Source organism: Ailuropoda melanoleuca, chromosome 13, assembly GCF_002007445.2.
Source record: "Ailuropoda melanoleuca isolate Jingjing chromosome 13, ASM200744v2, whole genome shotgun sequence".
Taxonomy (NCBI): Eukaryota; Metazoa; Chordata; class Mammalia; order Carnivora; family Ursidae; genus Ailuropoda; species Ailuropoda melanoleuca.
Genome location: NC_048230.1, coordinates 87439392 through 87465872, shown reverse-complemented (window position 1 = coordinate 87465872; position 26481 = coordinate 87439392). Strand labels below are relative to the sequence as shown.

At 43.6% G+C, this 26481-nt stretch overlaps 2 protein-coding genes across 2 annotated transcripts in view; both read right to left on the bottom strand.

The window, feature by feature from the left end:
- KAT14 (lysine acetyltransferase 14) overlaps window positions 1-22341 on the bottom strand; it is a 33169-nt gene extending 10828 nt beyond the window's left edge. Inside the window, exons 1-6 of the mRNA XM_002925071.4 lie at window positions 22053-22341; window positions 20028-20146; window positions 16097-16218; window positions 9623-9804; window positions 7503-7919; window positions 6805-7367 (exon numbers count right to left, since the gene is read on the bottom strand). Coding sequence (XP_002925117.1) covers window positions 6805-7367; window positions 7503-7919; window positions 9623-9804; window positions 16097-16218; window positions 20028-20146; window positions 22053-22311 — 1662 coding nt within the window. The 5' untranslated portion in view covers window positions 22312-22341. The remainder of the gene's footprint in view (window positions 1-6804; window positions 7368-7502; window positions 7920-9622; window positions 9805-16096; window positions 16219-20027; window positions 20147-22052) is intronic.
- Window positions 22342-22583: 242 nt separating this feature from the next.
- LOC105240109 (protein PET117 homolog, mitochondrial) lies at window positions 22584-26037 on the bottom strand. Its single transcript, XM_034640220.1, has 2 exons — window positions 25832-26037; window positions 22584-22772 (listed from the first exon to the last, which is right to left on the bottom strand). The coding sequence occupies exons 1-2, from the start codon at window positions 25925-25927 to the stop codon at window positions 22623-22625; spliced, it is 246 nt and encodes an 81-aa protein (XP_034496111.1). The 5' UTR covers window positions 25928-26037; the 3' UTR covers window positions 22584-22622.
- Between the last annotated feature and the right edge of the window lie 444 nt (window positions 26038-26481).

The following is a 26481-nucleotide window of genomic DNA, read 5'->3' as shown; positions in this document are numbered from 1 at the left end:
ATAGGGCTGAAGAAGGAACCTTTGAGCTTGAGAATACATCAAGAGGAACTTCCCAAATTGAAAAACAAAGAGAAAAAAAAGACTTAAAAAACCCAGAACAGAACAGAATATCCAAAACTGTGTTGCAACTATAAAAGGTGTAAAATACATGTAATAGGAATACCAGAACGAGAGAGAAAGGAACAGAAGAAATATCTGAAGCAGTAATGACTGAGAATTTCACCAAATTAATCAGACACCACACCAAAACCACATATCTGGGAAGCTCAGAGAACAAAGGCAGGATAAATGTCAAGATGAAACCGCTTAAAAGCATAAAGTTGAAAAAAAATCAAAATGGTTGCACTAATGCTTCAGTGAAGTTAGATTTTAAAGTCACCTTGTTCCTCTCTTGCACAACCACTCCTCCTCCCTTCTTAGCCTTTTGTTTCAGGAAGCCAGTACTATCCTGAAGACATGTCCAACGAGGCTGGCAGCACATGCACAGTTCCTGCCAAACCCAGCTAGATCCTGTATTTCCCTATAAAGCCCCCCAGCCCCTTCCTCCGGGCGGGTTTGCAGTTTTGAAGGCCTTAGCCTCCTGCAGCCTTCTTTGCCTGGCAAAGCAATAAAGCTACTGTTCCTTCTTATCCCAAACTCTGTGTTGTACTTGGCTCTGAAGCGGAAGTTAGTGGTTTTTAACAACAAATCAGCATATAAGACACCTGTGACTGAAGGAGAAGCTCTGTCAAACAAGATAAATGAGATCAAAAAAACACTTTTAAATGCACAAATAGAATTAAAGATTAGAAACGAAGACAAATTACAGATTGGAAATGAAGATGCTTCCAGGGTGCGGGAAAATAAAACAGGAGACCACCTATAAAGAAACAAGAATAAGACCAACAGTGAGGCTCTCAGCAGCAACAATGGAGTAGTAATTTCAAAATGTTGGAGGAAAAAATAAAATTACAATTTTATATCCAGCTATGCTATCATTTAAATGCAAGAGTGAAATGAAGATAATCTTAGGCATACAGGTATTCAAAATTAATTTCAAAAAGACTGTATTTTTAAAAAACTGTTACAGAAAGTAGTCTAACAAGAAATTAATCTAGGAAGAAATGATGGGAAATAAGAGTAAACAGTTTAATGAGGTTTACTGTTATCTAAAAAAGCAATACAAAAGAACAAAGATAAGAACGTGAAAAAATATTCTGTTTGGAAGAAAGACCACATGATAATATTAGAAAATTTACAGAGCAAAATAAATATATGTGGTAAGTTAGGACCCACAAAAAGAATAAAAACAGAGCATGTAACTTTCTTTATAGCAAAGAATCAACATCATATACACTATTTTCTCTGACTGCAACATAATTTGATTAGAAATTAAATCAATTACTGGGGCGCCTGGGTAGCGCAGTCGTTAAGCGTCTGCCTTCGGCTCAGGGCGTGATCCCGGTGTTCCAGGATCGAGTCCCACATTGGGCTCCTCCGCTGGGAGCCTGCTTCTTCCTCTCCCACTCCCCCTGCTTGTGTTCCCTCTCTCGCTGGCTGTCTCTCTGTCACATAAATAAAAAAAATCTTTAAAAAAATAAATAAAATAAAAATTCCTACATATCCTGGGGCTCCTGCGTGGCTGAGTCGTTAAGCGTCTGCCTTCGGCTCAGGGCGTGATCCCAGCATCCTGGGATCGAGCCCCACATCAGGCTCCCTGCTCAATGGGAAGCCTGTTTCTCCCTCTCCCACGCCCCCTGCTTGTGATCCCTCTCTCGCTGGCTGTCTCTCTCTCTGTCAAATAAATAAATAAAATCTTAAAAAAAAAAAAAGAAAACAGCAAATTAAAAAAAAAATTCCTACATATCTAAAAACCAAAAAAAAAAAAAAAGCACTAAATAACTCGGGTAACAGAAGAAATAATGAGAAAAATCACAAACTGCTAAGTACTGATTGATAATGAACTCACATCATTTCAAAAGTCCTAAGTCATAGCTAAAGCAGCACTATAGGGACATTTATAGCTATGACTGATTTATCAGAAAACAACAGAGTACAAATTGAGCAAATGCACTGATAGCTGCTCCCCTGTATAACTGCATTGACATGATACTAAAATTCCATGTTGGGATGGGAGATTAATCACAATTTTATCCCCTCCCCAAACCCACTAAAACTATAGAATCAGCCTTTAAAAAAAAGAGAAGCATACAGAAATAGAAAGATCAGGGGAAGAAACATCTGGGAGGCAGATGGACAAATACTGACTGCTGTGAAGCCAGCACTCCAAGCTGGCTCCGGGTAAGGTGAGAAGCAGGCCCAACTGTACCGCGGCACCCTCCCACAACCCGGTGGCAGCACCAGACCCCTCTGGAGCTGGGAAGAAACAGGGCAGTAGAATATGGAGCACGGAAGAGCTGTGCGCCCCGCAGTTTGATCCCCAGGGCCTCAACCCCTGCTGCCGGCTGGCTACCTCCCCACAGACGTCTGCACGTCCCATTTCCAGGGGAGGTGTAACCGGCACTCTGGGGGGCAGCTCCCGTGGCGCGGAGGCAGGAGTCCCACAAGTTGGAAGGCTAGGGTCCCCCTGCCCCTAGGAGGTAACCAGGGTTCCGAGACTGGAAGAGTGGCCCAAGGGAAGGACCCCAAGGAAGAGACAGTGGGGGTCCACGTCAAAGGGTGCTCCCAGATAACGGGTCTGGACACAGAGACCCAGGCTGAGCCTCATTCTCCCTCAGAATGGGAAAGCTGCCAGTACTGCTTAGCTGTCTCAGCTTTACCCAACGCTGGCTTGGGACTCTGGCTTAAGTTCAAGGCCTTTCGGACATGGAAGGTCTCCAATTTACTTCCCAGGCAGCTTTCCTCCGGAAGCCACCAAGAATGCGCTCCACGGAAGCAAGGGAGTAAACCTACAAGAAGGTGAAGCTGAGGCACAGGAAACCGGGTTCAATACAGAGCAAGGGCGAGTGAGTCTCCAGCGAAGGGAGGTCCTGGGACCACTACTGAGAGACAAGTGTCACTCGAGGGGCAGGCACACTGAGGCCATCGTCTTAGTCCCTGCTGCAGCGTATCATCTTTTATTTAGTTTTGTCATTTTATTTTTTTCATTGTAGGTGTCCTCCTTAGTCCCCATCCCGTTTCCCCTTCCCCCTCCCCCCTCCCCTCTGGCAACCAGCAATTTGTTCTCTACAATAAAGTCTGTCTCTTGATTTATCTTTTCCCCCCTTCATTTGTTTCTTAAATTCCATGTATGAGCGAAATCATATGGTATTTGTCTTTCTCTGACTTATTTTGCTTAGCATTATACTCTCTAGCTCCATCCATGTTGTTGCAAATGGCAAGATGCCATTCTTTTTTTCTTACGGCTGAGTAATATTCCATTATATGTGTGTGTGTGTGTGTGTGTGTATTTATATACATATATATGTATATATATAAAACCCATCTTCTTTACCCATTCATCTATCGATGGACACCTGGGCTGCTTCCATAGTTTGGCTATTGTTAAGTAATGTTGCAATAAACGTCGGGATGCCTATATCCCTTTGAATTCATGTATTTGTATTTTCGGGTAACTACCCAGCAGTGTGATTACTAGACCATTAAGCACAGGGAGCTGTAGCCCAGAATCTCCTCAGTGCTCGGCTGGGTTCACCGGCACTCTCAGACTCTTCTAGTCCCTCCATGCCCACTCCCTGCATCAGCAGAGGACACTGTGACCTCCTACAGGCTGCAGGAAGCACATTAGTCCGGAGGCAGGAAATAGAGGGTCCCACTGCCCCTGCCCAGATTTCTGCCACACTGCACGATATACACTGCAGCCCTGCCTGAGGCTCGGGCTATGGTGAGCCTTATGTTTCCCAGGACTGCCTAATGACCTAAAACACTGACTCCTCTAGAAAGGGGTCACAGAAGCTGGAGCCAGAACACAACTGTGTGTTTCCTGGGGCTGCCACATCTATGGCCTGCATACGTGCTGGCTTAAATAACAAACTTATTCTTCCACGGTTCTAGAGGCCAGAAGTCAGAAATCATGGGGTCACCAATGTTCATAGCTGCATTGTCCACAATAGCCAAATCATGGAAGGAGCCGAGATGCCCTTCAACAGATGACTGGATTAAGAAGCTGTGGTCCATATATACAATGGAATATTACTCAGCTATCAGAAAGAACGAATTCTCAACATTTGCTGCAACATGGACGGCACTGGAGGAGATAATGCTAAGTGAAATAAGTCAAGCAGAGAAAGACAATTATCATATGATTTCTCTCATCTATGGAACATAAGAACTAGGAGGATCGGTAGGGGAAGAAAGGGATAAAGAAAAGGGGGGTAATCAGAAGGGGGAATGAAACATGAGAGACTATGGACTGTGAGAGGCAAACTGAGGACTTCAGAGGGGAGGGGGTGGGGGAAGGGGATAGCCTGGTGATGGGTAGTAGGGAGGGCACGTATTGCATGGTGCACTGGGTGTTATACGCAACTAATGAAGCATCAAACTTTACATCGGAATCTGGGGATGTACTGTATGGTGATTAACACAATATAATAAAATAAAATTAAAAAAAAAAAAAAGAAAAAAAAAGAAATCATGGGGTCAGCAGGGCTGCGCTCTGAGTATCCCAAGGAAGAACCCGCTCTATGCTTTTACCTCCTGGTGACGGCAGCAATCCTTGGCGTCCCTTAGCTTATAGACACGTTGCTCTGCCCCAGCCATCACATGGTGGTCTCCCTGGGTCTGTCTCTGTGTCTCTTCTCCCCTTCTTGTAAGGACACCAGTCACATTGGATTAAGTGCCCACCCTGCTCCAGTGTGACCTCATCTTAACTAATCACATCTGCAAAGGCCCTATTTCCAAACAGGGTCACACTCACAGGTACCAGGGGCGAAAACGTCAATACAATCTTAGGCGGGGCACAGTTCACTCTACAACAATGACCCTGGGAGACTGCTCAGCTTACCCTCCCCTGGAAGCTTCCCTCTAAGAGTGGCAAAGCCCTTACACAGCTAGATGGGTGCCTCCTACTTAGCTTTTTTAAAAACTAAAAATGACATAAAAAAAACTCAGAGTAGGCAGTACGCAGAACTTCCAATGTGCTTATAATGTTGTTTCTTAACCCAAGAGATAGATTCAAAAACATTTATTAATCTATAAACTATACCGATGTGTTCTATGTATTCTTCTACAGTTACAGGACACATTTCACAATTTAAAAAATTAAGTATAGGGATTAAAAAGACAAACCCACAAGAACAAAGAAAAGGTGAGTAGATGACCGCAAGAAAAGCATATGAGTAAGTGGCAAACGGCTGAGACCAGAGAGCCAGATCCCAAGGCAGCAGTGAAGACGGACCAGGAGCCCCGTGATTTACATGCGGAGCCTCAGGAAAGGCAGCAAGGCAACGGGTCCTGCTAACACTGAGAGTGGGCAAGAGGACAATAGGCTGGGAGTTTCTTACGAGGTTAAAGTCTCCAATTACACCCCCACTGCCCACCTCCAGAAACATCTTTCCCTCCACGGGCAGAAGGCTAGACTGTCTGGAAAGGCTCGGCAGCGATTCTGGACTACCGGAGGGAAGTTTGCCAGCTGAATGGTGGGCTCCCGGCCCTCCCTACTCACCCCTAGGGTGCACGCAGGCAGGTTACTACTTCCCAGGAAAGGCAGAAAATAGGAGAGAAAGAGAAAAGGGATCCATCTAGAGTAGGGGTTGTCAGTGAACAATAGATCTGGCCTGTTGTAGTAAATAACCTGTCACTGGGACACAGCCACGCCCATCCGTTCCATCTTGCTCTCACACAACAGCAGGGGAGAGAAGCTGCTACTCAGACTGTGTGGCCTGCAAAGCCAGAACCATCTACTGTCTGCCCCTTGACAGAAAGCCTGCTGACCCCTGGTCTAGAGGGACCAATATCCAAATAATAGGTGTGTTCTAACAAGACAGAAGAGAGAAAATAAAAGACAGGAAATGAAGATGATGTTCCAGAATTCCAGGAGAATTCTAGGAGAGTTTCAAACTGAAAGGGCCCACACACCACATGGCCAACACAATAGAAGAAAAAGCCCCACACATGGTACATCACAGAATAAGATCAGAACACTGGCAGCATCAGCCCACTAGTTTCCAAAGAAGACAGAAAAATGTGCAAATAATCCAAATAGGCAATTCACCAACAGAGAAACAACTAGGAAACATGAAAAATGTTTAAATTCGCCTGTAAACAAAGACATGTAAATAAAAAATAAGATTTCACTTCACAGCTATCAGATTAGCAAAAGTAGTTAAAGGCTGCTTAGGAGCAAGAGCTAGCAAAGATTCAGGAAGATAAGACCTGTCGTTCCTGCTATGGAAAGGTGTATTCTTGAAGTTCTGAGTGGAATTAATCATTCCCCCGAGCACTCCCAGACCTGGATTCCTCTGTATCTCCTTGGGAAGAGCTGACACGCACTGATCTACTCCTACGTGTGGTTTCCTTGGAGCCTGCTCAGCACATGGTCTGGCACCTCCTATGCCCTCAACAAAAGTGTCACTCAGAGCTATGACACAAACCATGTGCAAACTCAGTCCGTGCCAGGGACAGGAGGGACAGAGAAAGTGTCAAGGCTCTGTCTTGAACACCCAAAAGGAAACAAACAAACCCAGATATATTAAGGGGTATCCATCATGAATAGTTTCCAAACATAAAGCCCAACAATTTTTGTATCTTTCTCCCTTGCTGTTTTGTCTCTCCCCCAGAATCACTCAGGAGTTGAAGTCCCAGCACAGCACGGTGCCCACTCCGAGGTCTGCCTGCCCCACCTCCACTGCCTCCCGAGAGTCTCACCTGGTATCGGTCAAGGATTCTGAAGTCCTGACAGGTCGTTCTGTATGTGGCTTGTCCAGCTGGAAGCCTAGAAACTCCTTCTTTGGCTCCATAAATCCCATCAACTAACAGAAGAGCAGCAGTAACAACTTGATCCAAGTCAAAGAGTGGTAAGCCTCTATCCCTTTTCGCTTGTCTGACTATCAATTTCCGCTTCAGTCTGCGAGCTTCCGGCGTCATGGCTACGGCACTGGGACAAGCTTCCAGCCGCTTCAGGAGCAGCTTCTCCTCGTAGATGCTCACAGGTGTGTACTTGGGCCCTTTAGGTTTCCTGTCCTTCTCCAGCTGTGCCTTCCTCTTCTCTCGAGCCCTGGTTTGCAAAGATGTATTGGAATCTGTGTCTTCGCTGTCAATGTCCATCCTGTCGGGCTTCTCCTCCTCGCTCTCTACCTCCTGCTTTATCTGTTCCGGCGCTCTGACCTTTCTGCCCCCGACTACTGCCCCGGATGCTGTTGCCCCGGAGGGGGGTGGGACATACTCCATCCCTGGGTCTATGACCCCATCGCCTTCCATCTCATCATCATCTGTGCAGAGTGCAAGACAGTGTGATCAAGACTGAGGAAAGAAGAAATGCAGGGCACACTGCCCACGAGGTGAAAACGCACCCATGTACCATGGCCCACACATAAAACCAAAGATGCAAGAAAGGCAAGTCTTACCATGAAACAAGGCTTGTGGTGGCATCACATCTGGAATCAGATCTGCCTCTGAGAGCAAGCTGGGTGTGGCCGAGTGAGAGGCGGGGGTCCCAGGGGCAGAGAAATCCAGAGATGGGGAAGGAGATGGGCTGGTCAGCGGGGTGCGGTCAGAGGAGCTCAAGGATGAGAAGTCAATCACTTCTCCTTTTTCTAGAATCACGTCTGGCCTGCGGCCACGGCTTATAAACTTCACCGGAGTCGAAGAGGTACTCCTGTCCAGAAAGCCAGCTGCTTCCTTCTGGGCTCTCCTAATGTCCTTTGCTTCCTGCGTACGAGACCTTTTCTCCTTTAATTCCATGGCAGATTCCACGGGGTTCCGACTCGCCCGTTTTCGAAGGCCCTCAACAGTAATGATGGGATCTAAAGTTGGTTTCGAGGCTGCCAGGAAAGAAGAAATACCTAAATTTTTAAGAATAAATATCTCAGCTTTGGCTTCTTTTGCTAATTTATTATTGTGAACTTACTACCATGTTCAAAATAGAGAAACGTACAATGAAAGCCCTAAACTAAGACTTAGAGCTTTCTTAAGAAAAAAGGGATTATCATGGAAATTTAAATGATTAAATGCTATCTGTTCTTATCGAAATTGGTAAACATTAAAAGTTTGGTAATGCTCAGCAAGAATATGGGAATGGGTATTTACATGCCTTTCTAGTAAGGCATACATTTTATTACAACTTTTTGCAGGGTAATTTGGCAACACCAATTAAAATTCTGAATAAATAATGCCCTTTGGTAGAGCAACCTGTTTCTAGGAATTTATCACAAATAATTTACACACAAATGCACACAACTGTAGCACTGTTTAAAGTAACAACAACAGAGAGGCAGAAGTAACCAAAACATCCATCAACAGGGGAATGGCCTATTACATATCACCACATTAAGGTCACTAAATGGGATACAATGAAAAAAAAAAGAAAAGAAGGTAGATCTACAATGTACTGCTATGGAAAGAGGTCCAAGTATCCTCGTAAGCGGAAGAGGGAATAACGAACAGGTATTACAATATGAATTTATTTTTTCAATAAAAATGCTTAAAGATGTAGAAATAACTTCTAAAAGCATTCACAAGAGACAGCAGTGGTTACTCTGGGAAGTGAAAAAGGTGTAGGTACAGGTGAGGGGGAAAGGGACACTGTCAGGCTTTCAACTTTTCAATACTATTTGATTTTTTTCTCAGTTATATTTTTAAAAATTTAAAGCTCACTAAAATTTTTTAGATTAAAAAAAATCAGACCAATGTGTGACTGTAAGGAGTTAAATTTTTTTTAAAGTGTGAGAATGGCATCATGGTTAGGCTACAAAAGAGTCCTTATCTCCTAAAGATAACATACTGAGATTTTTATCATGTTTGTTTGTTTTAAAGATTTTATTTATGAGAGAGAGAGAGAGTGAGTGTGTGTGTGTGAGAGCCCACGAGTGGGGGGAGGGGCAGAGGGAGAAGCAGGCTCCCCAATGAGCAGGGAGCCTGATGCAGGACTCGATCCCAGCACTCTGGGATCATGACCTCAGCTGAAGGCAGACACTTAACCGACTGAGCCACCCAGGCGCCCAACATACTGAGATAAGAATTAAACGTTGATGCCTGGGATTTCCTTCTAAATAATCCAAGGGGTGGGATGGGTGGAGCGTTGGGGGAAAGTACCCAGGGGTCTAAATAAAATGAGACTGCTAGCAGTTAACTGCTAAAGCGAGGTGAAAGGTACATAGGGATTCATTATATTATTCTATTCATATTGGTATATGTTTTAAAATTTCCATATTAAAAAGGTGAAAAACAAAATGAAATTGGAAGTAGAGAACCTTGCAGATACCAAAGGAAATTTACAGAACTCATAACTTGAACGCTCACCTCGGGAGCACATATACAACTGGTCACTTCATTAGGAAATGATAAAATATTTTTTGTATGGTATTTATTTATAGCACACACAAAATGTGTCATAATGAAATTGCCAAATAGAGTCACTCCAGAGAGGCAGATGGGCTATGCCTGGAACAAGGAGGATGTCTCACAAGCTCACACTTGCTTGGCTTTGGCCTGGTCAGCACGTCCTGTACCGCTCTCACAAGAGTACCTTTTACTTTCAGAGTCGAGGCAGACAGCTTCTCTCCTTCAGGCTTCATTGTTGGGGGCTTGTTGTGAACAAGCTTCCACCATCCTGGTTCTCCGAACTCCTGAGCACCCGAACGGAAGAACATTGGGCTTCCCACACTGAGGCAACCCGCTACTGTGCTCCACCAGGTCGACGTCTTTTTCCTGGAAAGTTCAAGAATTTAAAAATTACTGGTGTTTCAATTCTTTCATTATGTAGAAAATACCCCCTCTGTATACTCTAGGACTCAAAGCCTATGATACGCTAGGGAACCTCCAATCTTTGAAGGAACAGAGCCTAACGGTCAGAGAGGCTCTGAGGGCACCTGGGTGACTCACTCAGTTGAGCCTCTGACTCTTGGTTTCAGCTCAGGTCATGATCTCAGTGTCATGAGACTGTGCCCCACATGGGCTCTGTGCTCAGCAAGGAGTCTGCTGGCAATTCTCTCTCTTCCTCTGCCCTTCTCCCTGCTCATGTGTGCTCTCTCTCTCTCAAAATAAATAAATAAATCTTAAAAAAAAAAAAAAAAAAAAAAAAGGAGAGGCTCTGGAGCCTGTCTGGCCTCAAGTCCTGGCTCTACCACCTTCTGGCTGCCTCAGTGTCTTCTTTAAAATCAGGATAACAGGGGTGCCTGGGTGGCACAGTCGTTAAGCCTCTGCCTTCGGCTCAGGGCGTGATCCCAGCGTTCTGGGATGGAGCCCCATATCAGGCTCCTCTGCCAAGAGCCTGCTTCTTCCTCTCCCACTCCCCCTGCTTGTGTTCCCTCTCTCGCTGGCTGTCTCTGTCAAATAAATAAATAAATAACTCTTTAAAAAAATAAAATAAAATAAAATCAGGATAACAGAACTTAGCTCATAAGGTTGCTGTAGGGATTGAATGAAATAATTCAAACAAAGCTCATAATAAAACACTTATCCCAATCATCATGATTACAGAGTGCCACAGGCTAAATGAAATGAACTTGAGTTGCTTTTATATGTGAATTAAACACAGCTCTCAAGAAAGCAAGCAAGAGAATCATTAGCCCTGGTAAACAGTTCATTTTACCCCAGGAGTCGCATATACCTCTCGTCTGCTTCTATCTGCCTGTACGTAGTAGAGTGGAATAAAACTATACAGAAAGTTCTACAAATAGAGTTGAACTCTGGGGCAACAACCAGCTTTGGAAAGAAAAAGAAGTACGTAACAAAAATGTTAAATGATACGTAAAATGTCAACTATTCAGATTCCTGTTGAAAACGCTTTCTTTTTTTTTTTAAAGATTTTATTTATTTGACAGAGAGAGCGCACGCACACGAGCAGGGGGGAGCACCAGAGAGAAGCAGGCTCCCTGCTCAGCAGGGAGCCTGATGTGGGCTCGATCCCAGGACCCTGAGATCATGATCTGAGCCGAAGGCAGACACCCAACCAACTGAGCCACCCGGGTGCCCTGAAAATGCTTTTAAAGGCAACTGTTGTATTTCTACCTTGAAAACATAATTACCCGAAATCCTGAAACACAGTCTCTCATAAGACCAGCCTTAACAGTTGGAAAATACTGCTAGGGAGGCAAAAAGAAAAAAGGATTCTTAGGGACAAAGATGTGCTAGAAAACAAAGAAAAACCAAAAATAAAAACTTCAATAGGCATTAGCACTCTCTGAGATGGGGACAATGACACATAGTTTCTGCCCTAATGTTTTGGTCTCAGGGCACCTCTCCCACATTCATACCTTTTCCTAACCTTTCTAAGCCCCGCTCTTGCCTAAAGGATAGTGTGGGGGGAGGGGGAGCATGTTCCACTTGCTTTCTCACACAGTGGGTATGTTGGTCCAGCTGATGGTGCCCCCTCCCGAGGTCCTTCAGGCTCTGCTCACTTTTCTGTCAGCTTTCTTCTTTCTGTTGCTCCTAGTAACTCCCAATTTCCTACCTTCAGATTCACTTACTCTTTCTTCTACCTGCTCAAACCTGCTTCTGAATCACTGCAGGGAATTTTTCATTTCAGCTACTGTACTTTCCAGCTCCAGAATTTCTTGTTGGTTTAAGTTTTTAATCTCTCTGTTGATATTTCTGTTGTGTTTAGACATCATTTTCTTGATGTCTCCACATCACTTCTTTGGGCATTTTTAACACAGTTGTTTAAAAGTCTTTGTCTGGGGGTGCCTGGGTGGCTCAGTCAGTTGAGCATCTGCCTTTGGCTTGGGGCATGATCCCGGGGTCCTGGGTTTGAGCCCTGCATCGGGCTCCTTGCTCAGCGGGGAGCCTGCTTCTCCCTCTCCCTCTGCCTGCCATTCCCCCTGCTTGTGCTCTCTGTCAAACAAATCAATAAAAAAAAAAAAAAAGTCTCTCTGGTAGATCTACTGGTAGGTCGTTTTCAGGAACAGTTTCTGTTGGTTTATTGTTTTTTTCCTTTGAATGGGCCATACTTTCCTGTTTCTTTGTATTCCTTGTAATTTTTTGTTCAAAGCTGGATATTTGGTTTTTTTTTTTTTTAAGATTTTATTTATTTATTTGACAGAGATAGAGACAGCCAGCGAGAGAGGGAACACAAGCAAGGGGAGTGGGAGAGGAAGAAGCAGGCTCCCAGCGGAAGAGCCTGATGTGGCTCAATCCCATAATGCCGGGATCACGCCCTGAGCCGAAGGCAGACGCTTAACCGCTGTGCCACCCAGGCGCCCCCAAAGCTGGATATTTGAATTTAAAAATGTAGTCACTCTAGAAATCAGATTATTTTCCTTCCCTGAGGCTTAAGGGTTTTTGTTTTTCTGATTGTTGTGGGGTGTCTCTGTATCAAAGATCAGCCTGAGGTACAAATTTAAGTTCTTCTCAGGTCCTTTCCCTGGGCATGCACGGTGACTTTCTAATGTCCTCTGTGTATGCAGTTACTTTTGATTGTCTTGGTCTTCAATGTCTGGCTCCAAAGAGGGGACAAAGAGAAAAATGAAGACGGGGAGGAAAATGCCAGCCTTTTAAGTCCCCTTGAAGTCACTGCAGCCAGAGGGGGGAAAAGGCTTACAACAATTCAGGGGAGGTGCAACCCACCTCTTCATATTCATTTCTGTGATCAGAAGCAGCAATCAGTGATATCTGGAGGACAGGGTCCTTTCTGTCTACCCTGACTCCCACAAGCCGTGTATGAGCTGCTTTGGGAACAGGTGCATTGCTGGCTGCCACAGGGCTGAAGGGTGTGGAATGGGAAAATGTGCTAAGAGCTGAAATCCACCAAAATCAATGCAATTTACCTTCCAAGCCTCCCCCTGGAAGTTGCAAGCCCTCAGTATAGATCCAGAGATCCAGGTACATCAGACAGATTCTGCCACTTCCACTATTTTCTAGGTGGGGAAAGAATTCTGGTGCTTCCTACTCTGCCATCCTCCTGAAATCCTTGTCAGATCATTTAAAAATTTTTAAATACTATGAATCTGTTTTATCCTATTTCATCAAATGTAAGATTCATTGACTTTAAGATACACCATTTTACGTACAACAAAAAAAGAAAACTAGCCATCAGCTATGACACACTATCCCTTGTAAGATTGTATCTAGCTTGTATCCAGCTGTCAGAGATGTGAAAATTTAAAAATGTGCACATCTTAAATATCAGTGAAATATGGTAATAGTGGAAAGTATTCAAAGTATTCTTCACTAATCAAAGATATACTTCCAACATACTGTAAACCTGAAATTAACAGAACACTGTATGTTAAACTACACTGAAATTTAAAAAAAAGAGTTACACTTCCTAGAAAAATTCAAGGCCAGGATTACAAAAGCAGATTAAATGATCATACATACAAAGACAATTAAACTGCAGCAATTAATTAAAGCTTTCGTATACATTTAAACTTGTTTCCACAATAGGTACATAAAGTCATAAAAGCAAAGCCTGTAAACATCTGAAAGAAAACGTCTTCAAATCTTGTACTTCATTACACAGTATACTATACTCTTAGATCCTAGGGCACATGAGAAATGATTATCGTTAAGAATTTAAAGAATGTTCTATGGATAGCAGAATTAAAGCCTTCAGTAGCTTTGAAAAATCTCTAACCGTGCATGTCCTGGGTAGGCCCCTTCCCTGGGGCGTAGTGATTCTGTGTATGTTCACAAACAGAGAAGTGTGACTGTGCGGTGACTGCCTCTGACGAGGGGTTTCAGGGGGCTTCTCCAATCACTGATGCTTACAGCAGAGTTCCCAAAGCGAAGGACAGCACTGAGGCAGGACACTGAGTGACAAGGAATCAGAGTAATTTTTTTTTGAGAGAGAGAGCACGCACAGGTGAGCGCGCAGGTGCAAGCAGGCAAGGGAGGAGAGAGACAGAATGCACTCCCAGCCTGGAGCAGGCAGGGCTTGATCCCACAACCCCGAGATCATGACATGAGCCAAAACCAAGAGTCAGAAGCTTAACCAAACGAGCCATCCAGGCGCCCCACATGGAGTAATTTTTAATGATCTTTCATTCCTTCTAGTGAGATCAAGGAGAAAGTTCGTTGCTTTCAAGTTCTCCCTAACACACGCTGCTACCCTTTTTAATTAAGACAGAGGGCCTCGATTGCCTTTGCAGGTCTTGTGATCCAACTATACTTAATAGTACTGTTTTATTTTTAGCACACCTATTTTTATAGTGTCATTCTATGTATGGCAAATGATACGGGTTCTCTACTTATCACGATGGTTTGAAGTTTCTTTTTAAAATGAATGTATTTATTTAAAAAAATAGTGACTGGATTTAAATAAGTAAATGGTAATTCAAGTGATACACTAACACCGCCAAAACCCACTAGTTTAATGGTTAAACTATACAGAAACTGGAGAGTAATTAATGCCTTTCAGTGAAGTATTAAAAAGAAAAAAAGCCTTGGCTGATTCCCCTCAGAGCATGCTCTACAAATGAACAAATGAAACAACTGAACAACTTATGTTAAAATATGGCAAAATCCTTAAAAACAGGCAATTTAAATCCAATTTCTTCTAGAAGATAATCTACTAAGCAGAATGGCACTGAGAGATCAGGAAAACATTCCAAGATCTAATTTTATCAGTTTTTTCCCTTTCTTGCGCCTTATAAATGGGGTGTATTAAGTTCCATAAATAGTGCTAAATCATTAAACTAAGACCACAGATTTCCTTTCTTTAAGAAAAGAACCAGTTATACTGTCAATTCTTTTCTTAGTAGCACTAAATAACTCAAGAACAAAAATAACTCCTTTTGTAAAAATGTACTGAATCTCTTCTATTTTCTCCTCACAGCGAGCCTTCAGAAAGACGCCTCTCCTGTCGGCTGCCCTCCCTGAGCTCTGAGCTGTGCTGGCAGAGCTGTGACCTCTCTGCGCCCGAGGAAACAGAAGCTAGCTACAGTACCTTCAGAGTGAGGGCAGGTACAAGCTCCCTGTTCTGATTGTGATCAGAGCCTGTGGCACGTCTACACTGACCCAATTAGGCAAGATTTATGAACCTCACACTGGACTTCAGATAGCAACTAACCACCAGCAGCCCACACAATTTGCCAATGCAGTTGCAAACTCACTAATCCCTAATAGCAATAAAAATCTTGTTGATCCGCAGGGACCTGTAGTTAAAACATGTGGTCTGTGCACTGGCACTCCCAGGTCTGATGAGCCAAAGCGGCCACCAAGGAGGCGTGCGCAGCAGTAAAGCCAATGCCCCGTCGTGGAGAGGCACGAATAAACCAGCCGTACGCATGCGCCTAGACTCTGCTAAGCGCTCCCACACCAAACTGTATCAACAGGTTCTACCTGCTAGTTAATAAAAACAAGGACCGATAAGAGCCTATTAATGAAGAGCAATTTAAATAGGTACAGTCCGTCACTGCCATTGTTTTTCTTCCTCTGACCTTCTGTAAGACCCTGATTTCAAAAGCACCAAAAGGTCCTACATCCTCACATTACAGAGTTACTCGGGCAGCTACTAAACAGCCTCATGCAATCCAATGCTCTGTTTTTGACTCTCTGAGAATCTCTTCAAATCTGCTCATGCTCAGTAGAAACCAAGAGTTGCCTCCAAAGCAGGGTAAGAAAAGTTTGGAAACCTATACTTTTTTTTTTTAAAAGATACTATTTATTTATTTGAGAGAGAGACACACACACACACACACACACACACACACACACACACACAGAGCACAGGAAGAGAGAGACGGAGGGAGAAGGAGAAGCAGAATCCCTGCTGAACGGGGAGCCCGACGCAGGACTCAATCCCAGGGCAAAGGCAGATGCCCAACTGACTGAGCCACCCAGGTGCCCCTGGGAACCTATACTTTTAATAGTATACACTTCCACTTTGGTTTATCCGTAAACAAGTTTTTTAACTTAAAAAAGTAACATTTTCAGGAATTAAAACATTCTTTGTAACCCACAAGTACTAATTCCTAAAGGGCTTCATTAGGCTGTCTCAAACCTCGGGTACTTTGTTCTTTACTTCTTCATGCAAGTGTAAGTTTTTCAAAAATCACATTACCTATTCCCTAGTAAAAAGGTCCAATGTTTCTCAATAAAGGCGCAGATATCTTCTTTCCATCGGAAATAACCTTGCCGTCCACTTCCTTCCAGAGACAAGTTGTACATAGCTAGCATGACAACCTGGAACACAAACGCAACAAGGGCTGGGAGAAAAGCATGATTAGGGATGTTACCCTTTGGGGGAAACATGCGTTGTTTTATAGTCTGAGTAGGAATGGTGGGGAACAGAGGGGGAAAAAGAAAGTCTCAGTAGAGAATTTTATCTCGTGTTTTACTTTCATGAGGTGAACAGCACTAAGCCACTTAAGTATGTGCAGTTGTTCCCTACAGGCTGCATAAGCAGGGCTGGCGTGTGGCTGAACTGATCACGATTAACAACTGCTGTCCAAAGCAACCAAGCAACCTACCTGTGTGCCCCCCATCTCTCCATCTTACACAATGCGGCACTAGGTAAGAGGCTGTGAGGCCTCCAGGTACCTGCTACAGCCCACGTTTTCTGACTGATGGGGCTGACTTTTATTAAATATTTTGAAAGTCACCTCTGCCTATATATTTTTCTAAGCTCTTTACAGAGAAGAAACAAAAGACTCGTGGAATTTCAAAGCTGAAAATAATGTTAGTCACCATCTACACAGTGTTTAGCCATTTTCATACGTGGAAACCTTTCTTCGGATGACATTAGCAGTAGGGCCCTGGAGCCAAGAGGCCTGCCTGCTCGGCCCACTCTCAGAGGCTCCAAGACACCCCCAGAGCTCCATGTGAAAACTCCCCTCATCTGGTCCAGTCTTGCTCCTTTACAGGTAATGCATTTGGTGGCCCCAAACTGGGAAGTGTTTTCCAGAAATACAAGTAACACATGTTCGCTGTAAAAGATTTCAATAATAGAAGAGCAAAGAAGGAGGTATAAGTCACTCTAAATCTACCATCAAGAAACAATCACATCTGACACGCTCAATCACTATGCTTTCAGGCATTTCTTCTTACATCTATATGCAATTTTGAATTATGTAATTTCATGTAAATGGACAAAACGATACCAGCTATTCAAAACTGTTTTCAACCTAATAGAAACAATGATTGATTAGGGGCCACTGAAACTGAAAAGGGGACAGAGAATCCAAGAAAAGAATCTAACTTGATTCTTCTTTCTAGAAAGTGAATCCTGAAAGTATAAGGGAGATAGTAAACTGCATTTCAGGCTCCCAGCACCTGTGCTCATAGCTTGAGACCCCTCAATGGTCCACAGGAAAATCTCTGACTCCAAGGGCCTGGTAATGCTGACACTTCTAGTAATGCTGACACTTCATTAACTGAGCTCCCCCCTCCTTAGACTCATGAAACCTGCAGCTTAACCACCAAACAATTAACCCCATCAACCGAGTTTTCAAGTTCTTCCATGCGTTTTTTAAACAGGTCCACATCAGTCAACAAACACCTTCCTTAATACAGTTACTGTCTATGGGGACTTACTATTTAATGGATATTGAATTTCAGCTTGGGAAGATAAAAATATTCTGGAGATGGATAGTGGTGATGGTTGCAAAACAATGTGAATGTACCTATGGCCATTCATTGAATTTTATGCTTAAAAATAGATAAAATGGTAAACTTTCATGTTATACGTATTTTACCACAATTTTAAAAAGTTATCGTTCAAGAAATGCTTTAAGCAGAGACTGAAATGAGTTCCTTCTGCCTACTCCTGGACCCCTCAGACACATTTATTCACTGTTCATCTCAGTGGTAGAGACACTGTCTGCTACTTTACTTCTGCTATTTTTTTTTTTTTGGTATATGTGAAATACTTCATGACTTTAAAAAGTTAAAACTCATATATTTACTTGAAAATAACTTTTTAAAAAATCACTTAATATTTATTGTGCAAACCACAAACTCAACATATGAAGGACATGGTTTTCCTCCTCTCCTGGAATCTGTAATCTTCAAAAAAGGGATCCCAGGTTAGTCTTCTGCTCTCCTACTACCAGCCCAAGCTCATCAGTGACAGTGTGTACCCAGGGCTGAGCTCACAGCTGAGCTCAGGGCTGGCAGAGCCACAGTAGGCATTTCACAAGTACCTGCTGGAAAACACCCAGAAGAACAATGAGTACAGATCATGGCACATTCTTTACCTGCCACGGAAGAGTAAGTGTCCAGGATGAGAATGTAACAAGTACCCTAGCCTTCCCAAACACATGATAAAGTTTCTCCTGCATTTCCAACTATTGTTCACAAATCCCCGAGGAGGAGAGGACACAGAAAAGGGCACGGAAGAAAGGTCAGGAGACCAGACTTCTTTACTAATGGTATTTGGTGATCAAACATTTCTACTCATTACTTTGATAAATTAATAAAGTTAAAGCTTTAAAAAGATAGAAAACCCATATTCCAATATCCTATTGGTGACATCAATAAAATCTATCCAAAACCACATGACTCTCCTTCAGCTCTTTCTTGAGAGTCTAGGTTTTTTAGGTGCAACTAGAAATACTGGTCAGTAGTTTACCAAGACCAGATCTACCAAGTGTCTGCCTGAACACTTCACTATACCAGGGTATTATCTCCCATCAATCCATCTTCTGGCAGTGAAAACATAATTTTCAAGTAATGTTAATCTCATTAAATGTGCAAACTGAACCAATATTACAACTTCTAAGCAACATAACCAAAAGCCGCTTGTTCTTTTCAAAAGAACCTCCACAGAAAACTAGTGTTCTTGCAAATAAACTATACATATTTGCTATTTTTCCACGTTACAGCTTTTTGAGAAGCTACCTGCAGATCAAATGCAAATGTGCCGCGGGTATATGCATCAGCATAATCTATTAATATTAATCTTGCCTAGACACAATATCTCATGTACACGGTGAGAAAAACATCACAATTATAATATTCATGAGGTTATACCCTCAGTACAAACTTCCCTTCATTTTCAGCCAAGTCAAAAAAGGCTCCCTAAATTCCCCACTGACAGATTTCGTAAGTATATCTCCTAGAGAAGCACTGACAATGAAGGTAACAGTCTAAGCTGCTAAAGCAATCACAGTTTTATAAGGAACACCTTAAGTGGCTAAGTGCATTTCATCTAAACTCTTTCTCATTACCCTGTTTAATTTCCTTCAGAGCAAAAAAAAGTGCTATTGGTAATTAACTTGTTTATTCGTCTGCTTATTATCCAAAATAAATGCCTAGCATGCCAGCTACCCAGCTGTCTCACTCAGCACAGCAGTCTCCAGGCCGACAACAGCACCGGGGTTGTCCTAGGCACTCAGTATGTATACTCCACTTGTTTTTAGAACTTACTGTTAACATTGGTACCCTGTTACAGACCTATTAACATAAGAACAAAACCAGAAAAATTAATGCAAGCTGGAGATCAGGAAAAAGCTATTGTTCAGGCTATCGTTGGCTTGGATTAAGGTGCTGGTACTAGAGATGGTTAAAAGGTGCCCGCCCATAGGTACTCATCGAACAAAAAATATTCAAGCACGTCTGTGTTCAAATACAGAAAAGCTGGATTTACGCTGGTTTCTGCAATGAGCCACATTATACCTTCTAACTATTTCTAGTGTGGCCATCTTTACATTTCTTAAAATGGTTTTATTGTCCTAAACATGGCTGCCAGAAAAATTTGAACCTCACTTTCAATTCCATTAATATCAGAGTTTGGTATTACATATAAATGCCATTCTGTGTGTGTCTGAGGTTTTCAAGAATCTCAAACCTAATTCACTGAGTTAGCACTGAGTATTTTTACAAAGAACTCTTTTCTCCATATATCTGGAATATGATTTTCATTGTGAAAATAAAGTGACCCTCAAAACAGCTCAAAAGCCTAGAAGTAAGCTCCTCATTCTCTGAATTTAAATTCCAGTAAATTCTCTGGGGGATGGACCTCATGAATTCAAGGAGGAGGGCTTTTTACTCACTTGCTGCCACGTGAGCTTCAGCCTTTCATACTGCTCCTTGCCATCTTCCGAGCAATCGCAACAAGTGAACCTAAAAAAATTATCACCCTTAAGGTAACTGAGCTGTTCCCTCAGCTGACCTAGGAGAAAAACAAAAAGGCACATCATAGGTTTATCTATAGCAGTGTTTTATCAGTTATTAGCCAGATTTTCCACGCTTCCCATGTTTTTCCTCTTTTTCAGCAACCCATGACAGCAGGACGGGAATAGGGAAGGTAGAAGAAAATATTTTTATTTTTCTAACATGGTGTATGCCTGCCGAGATCTGTGGTTCCCTAACTTTTAGGAGAAAGATACTAGAAAAGCAAGTTTGTATTGCTGTCATTGGATTTCCCAACTGCTGACATTGCTGACTCCGATGGGTCTCTTTATACATTCTTTCAAGAAATATCTGAGTCCCCACTGCGTGCCAGGTACTGGCACAGGAACCAGAATGCAGTACCCAAGACAGAGTCTGCTCTCGGAATTTTATAAATTTTGAGGGCACAGATGAGGAAATAGTCATCACAACAGCACAGTGGTTCTCCATCCTCACAATGCATCAGAACTACCCGGGAGTGGTTTTGGTTTTTTTAAATATGCCTGGGCCTAACCCACACAGGATGAATCAATTTCTGAAAGTGGGGTCTGGGTCTCTGCCTTTTTTAATGTTCCCCAGGTGATGCTGATGCTCTGGGAGACAGGACAACCACTGGAACGGAATTCGGTGTATGCCATAGGGCAATGTGAGGACACAGAGAAGGGAGGCCCAATCCGTATTAGGAAGATGGGAGAGCTAGAAAAACTAGGGTCTGTAGGGAGCCTGAAGGATGACTAGAATTCGACAGCTGAAGAGGGGTGCCTGTGTGTTTGGCGGGGAGGCCATGGGGGCTAGAGAGATGCATATTCAGAGAGGAAATTAAAATGTGCAAAGACCTTGGGATAAGAATTGTTTGTGGAGAATTAAAAGCTCACCCTAACTGCAAAGTTCTGGTTCTGTGGGAACAAGACACTGAAGAGAGAAGCTGAAGTTAGAAGGGACCCTATCGTGAAAAACAGTTTAAAATATATCCTGAGAGGACAAGGGGAATGCCACTGAGATTTTCAGGCAGGTGTGTGAATCAATAAGCAAAAACTGCTCAGAAGCAAACACTAGCTAACGCATAGAAAGTTCTAGATTGTTTCCTATGAAAATGTTTGTCATTAACTATTATTCTGAATAGTCAAATCCATCTTAAACATATTTCCACACACCAAAAAATGACCCATTTCATATGTATACACACACACACACACACACACGCACAGAAATTTCTCTGACCTAGTTACAAACTCTATTACACAAAGAATTCCTTCGGTACATATGTCTTTACTAGTCTCTGCCTAATGGGAAAATCCTGTTTTGGTAAGACTCATGATGGCTGGCAAAGCATGCTCCTTGAGAGCCAGGAAGCTGGAAGATGCAAAGATTAAGCTGCAAGAGTGAGGTATCAGGAGAGCATGTGTGTGTATCTGTTGCCAGCACATCTAGGAGGCAAGCAAGCGGAAAACAAGACTGGTCCCAGAAAAAGAGCACAAAATACTTTAAATCTGCTAATTCTGACTTACTTCAGCATACAACAGTTTTCCATGGGAGTTAAGTATTACCAGAGTAACCTGAACTTTAATTCTATACGGGGCCTATTATTTGGCCCCAAATCTATAACATGATCTTGTTAGAACAATGTGGCTAATTCTTTAAATAACACAGAATTTCCAATTTTCTGATTTTTATTGGGTTGCCATCAAGAATGTTAATTTAACAATGTGAGAGGTTGACAGTAATTTTTATTAATACAAATGTGTCTATGTTTTATATAAATCTGTCATTAACCAACTAAACTAATAATAAATATAATAATTATCTTTTTATTTAGGTCCATTTTACATTCATGTTTTGTTCACAGGTCAGAAAAACAAACCTTCACATAGGAATTGACAAATCAAAGGAATTGAGAAGCTCCTTACTGGCCGGTATCCATTTTTGGCACTTGTCACAGAAGTAGGACAGCTGCTCCTCCATCCACGACACATCTCCTTCATCACTGTTGAGGGAATCCCCACTCTGATCATGAGATAAGTCCACTGATGCCTGGTCCTCTGATTCCACGATCAGGAGAGTCTCTCCCTCCACCTCCCCCTCCTCCAGGCCTTCTGAGGTAGATGTTCTCGTGGCTTCATCATCGTGCCGGCTTATCAAACTACTCAGGTGGATGTTACTATCCATCCCTTCCTCTCACAGGTTCCAAAGTGCTTTTCACTAACGATCCTAAGCTCTGGACACCAAGCCTATGGGGGCTTCTACGAGGACCACACGGACAGACAGAAATTGTTCAGAAGAGTGTCTGCCTGCTTCTTGACTCAGAAGGGACTTCTGAAACAATAATTTAGAACAGATGATCCACTGTCCTTTTCTATGGTCAAGCCTGAAAGGACAGTGACCAAAAAAAGGCTGAAGACCTTACTAAGCTATTCTCCATCCACACTCGCACATCCACACTCGACACTGTCCCATCAATATTTGACATTCATTTCAAGTCATGTTTTTTGAGATCCTTTTGCCAATAACATCTTCTCTCTTTCTGCTTCAAGTTGCTCAGTCAAAATAATCTGTTCTCCCAAAAGACGAATGTTTTCTTTTTTCCGATTTTGTCTCTCAATGTCTCTGATCACTCCATCATGAAGCCTCTAAAAACGTAAGAAACAAATTTCAGTAACACCTTGAACAGGTGCCATTCAATCCGAATAACAGTGCTACTAAAATACACTGAAAACTTTCAGACTCCGAATACCCAATTACTATTTCACCTTTCTGTATAAATGTGAAATGTGACAAACCATCTGATTAATTTGGTAGTGTGCTCCACCAGTGCTATTACTAAAATGACTTTTAAGAAATTCCTAAACATTCAGTATAGAAACTTAATGGGAAATAACATTAATTTAAAAAGAAAAGACGCTCCTGTGTTGAACTTTAAAAGTTTAATTGATATTCAATGCTTTAAAAGGTTTGGTGAGATTTACTATAGTAACTCTATGAACTACTTTCCTGTTAGCAATTATCCTCACTGAATAATAAACACCAAAGAAAGAAAAAAAAAGTTACTGAAATTTAAATAATCAGGATGCAAAAAAGGAAAGAACTTGGCTTTTCCTAGAGTGTAAAGAGAAGAAGTAAAAATTATACAGAATTACTAACCAATTACATAACTGAGAGAGACAGGAAAAATACAATTCTACTACCAGAGAAAAAAATAAAGGCCCATCAGTGGTAGTTACTTTGATAAGCACTAAAGACAGGTAGAAAATTCCAGAACATGGACCTGGCACCTAAGGTGAGACTTTTTAAAGCAAAAATCCAGTCATTACTAACAACCGCCATTTTATAGTTTTTAGGTCACAAAATAAAAATTTTTTTTTAACAGAGGCCTTGTGAGGTAGAATTAACGGGGGTGGGGCCCGGGGCCTGGGGTTTTTTTGTGTTTTTTTTTTAATTATCAGGTCTATTTTGAAACCTCACAAAGTACCTACTTGCTAAACCTCCTCCAAGCCTAGCGTTTCATTCGCTCTTACAGAGGATTTGGGAATTTAAGACTCCTGGAACAGACAACACAACTGAAAACCAACTTTTTGGAACACTGCTCCTTGGCTAGATCTCCAGAGACATTTGACTCCTCCCTCTCCAGCTCTTTGGTCCTTACACCATGACACACCCACCCACATGCCCACACCGTCCCACAAAGCACACACCATGGCCTGGGATCATTCTTTCCCCACAAGCCTCTGAGATCCCACCCTTCCTTTCTCAGACTTCAGCATATGGCTTAGGAGTTTGCTCTCCTGCCACCATCTGCTATCTTCCTCCAAGTTTCAATATATGCTGATTGCCTGTGACTTCCACTTAACTACCTTACTAACCACCAAGACCTCTTGACCATTACTCAAATAGCACTACTCGTTTTGCTGTGTTCCTGTAAGGATGAATGTCAGTGCCTGGTATGTGGTAGGCAGTCAAAAAATGACAGAAAACTACAGTGTTTATTTCTTGCTTCCTTGAACCTTCCAACACACCCACCATGCCAATCATTTGTTTTCCTCCTTCCCAGGCTAGAAAGAAAGTCCACGGTGAATGACTGGTTGTAAAATAAACACACGTTATTCTGGTCAATCTTTTCTTCACCTAACTTCCAAATATCTAAATCTTTCTGTTCTTCCACTCTCTAGCAGTGATACTCAACCCAGTCTGCATGTTAGAATTCCCCGGGTAGCTTTTAGAACATACCTATGCCGGATCCCCATCTCTAAGAGATTCTGATTTAAGAGGTCTGGAGTAGGTTATATTGTAAAAACTTCCCAGGAACATGAGATGTGTAGCTAGTTACAGAACCAAGTTCTCACCCACCCTACCCAATTCTCTTTGAAAATCCCTGCCTTCATTGACATCAGAGCTAAATGGGTCACACCATCCCTACTCCATCTCAAATTTCTTTTGATCACCCTCATTTCCTTTCACTTCTTAGAAGAGGAACTCTCCTGCCTCTGTTCCAAAAACTACCCCCCTCAGAAGCCATACTTTATTCCCAAATCTCTAACCTCTTTCATGCCCTGGCATGATTCATCCCAATACCCCCTCTCCAAAATTCTTACACCTTTCTCTGATTGCCACAGACTGTGAAAAACGAGGACAAAGACCTCATCTGTTTCATCTCTGTATACCAAGCACACTGCTCAGCCCAATGCAAGAAAAGACCGTTTACTAGTTCATCCAGTTCATTACTTCCACCCTCGACAAACTAGGCTCAACCCTAACACACGCGCTGACCTAGTTGCCTGTTCTCACACTCAACGTTCAGCACTACTGTGAATCAGATAGACTCCGGAACGCCTATCCTTCCTTTTTTGTTTCCCAACGTGCCTAGTGTGGTGCCTGATACACACGGATCGGTCATTAAACATGTGCCAACTAGAGTAAAGAAAACAGGAACTGAGAGGCACAGAATGGACGGCCGGTTTACCCATCAGTAAGTCACGGTTACTTCCAGAAATACAAGTACCGAAAAAAAGAAAATATGGAGGCCGGTATCTCTAGTTCCCAGAATCTGGTTTCCATAGCAAATTGCTCCTTAAAAGACGCACACACACCAAAAAAAAGCAAAAAAAAAAAAAAAAAAAAAAAAAAGCATCCACCAAATGACCTTGGCCAAAGGCACGGAAAGTGGATGCGGGGAAGCCTCCTTAATTCTGGGATAAAATCTCGCTAGCACTGAAACACATTAGGACTGAGCCCCAACCTTGGGCCTGGGGTTGGGGAGAGGCCGACAATTTGCCGAGTGCACCCCACGCAAACCCCTTCCCCGCCTCGACTTTGCAGCGGCCCAGGTGAAACGCTGAAAGTCCGTGTCACCGCAGGGTGGCGGTGACTTCGTAACGGGACCGCCGACCACGCCGCGGGCGAGGCTTAGCGAGAGCCAGGCGGCTGCGGCGCCGAGGGCCGAGGCTCTCAGACGCCTGCCAGGACGAGGTCGGCCGGGGCCTCCTGGTGCACGCGGCCGCGGGGACTGCGGCGCCCAGGACCCGGCGGGAGGCGCGAGAACGCGGGAGAGCTGGGTCGCGCCGCGGCGGAGCCCACGAAAGAGGGAAAGACGAGGCGCAGCGGAGAAACACGCGGAGAGATACCGGAGGGCCCGAGGTCGCCGTCGCCGCGGCCACCGCGCGGGTCCCGGAAGAGGCGATCACGTGACACCGACCTGCCGGTCCTGCCGCTGCTTCAGATGCACGCCGGCCACGGTGGCCGCCGTCAGCACCACCGAGAGGCCCAGCACCGCCTTCGAGCTCCTCGACATCCCCGCGCCGGCCACTGCGGCCTCCTCCTACCCGCCCGGGGCCGGGGGCCGTAGCCGAGCGATTCTCCGCTGGTGCGGGTCAGGCTCGACCGCTCGAGCGCAGAGCCCCGGCCTCCGGGTGCACCGCCCGCCGCGCCAGGCGCGAGCAGTCGAGAGCCGAGCGGCGTCTCTGCTCCGCGGAAAAGGTGGCTGCGGTTACGGTCCTGGGACAGGAGCGCCTCTTCCCCTCCTGCCGACCCTGGCACACACACACACCCCTGTCCCCTCTGAGCGCGATGGTGACCCGGGTCCTTTGCTCCATACCACCTTCACCAAACGCAGCCTCATTGCCCCTGTGGAGGGGCAGGTGCCACCAGAAGATGGAGTTCTTGCTTGAAGATTCATAATTACATGTTGCAGACACTGTCAACTGTTTTCATCTTGATGCTGTGTGTTGGCTGGTCAGGCTCTGATTTTTCTTAGAACCGAAAGCCTTCAACTAGAAGGCTGAGCAGCGACGCCTCGTTGCCTCCAGAGAGGAAAACCACTGGTCAACTTGTTTCCCGTGTAATCTT

Coding starts and splice junctions, on each gene's coding strand:
- LOC105240109 (XM_034640220.1), bottom strand. CDS start 25,927: ATGTCGAGGAGCTCGAAGGCGGTGCTGGGCCTCTCGGTGGTGCTGACG. Junction 22,773..25,831: donor AGCAGCGGCAGGACCGGCAG/GTCGGTGTCACG, acceptor TTACGTTTTTAG/AGGCTTCATGATGGAGTGAT.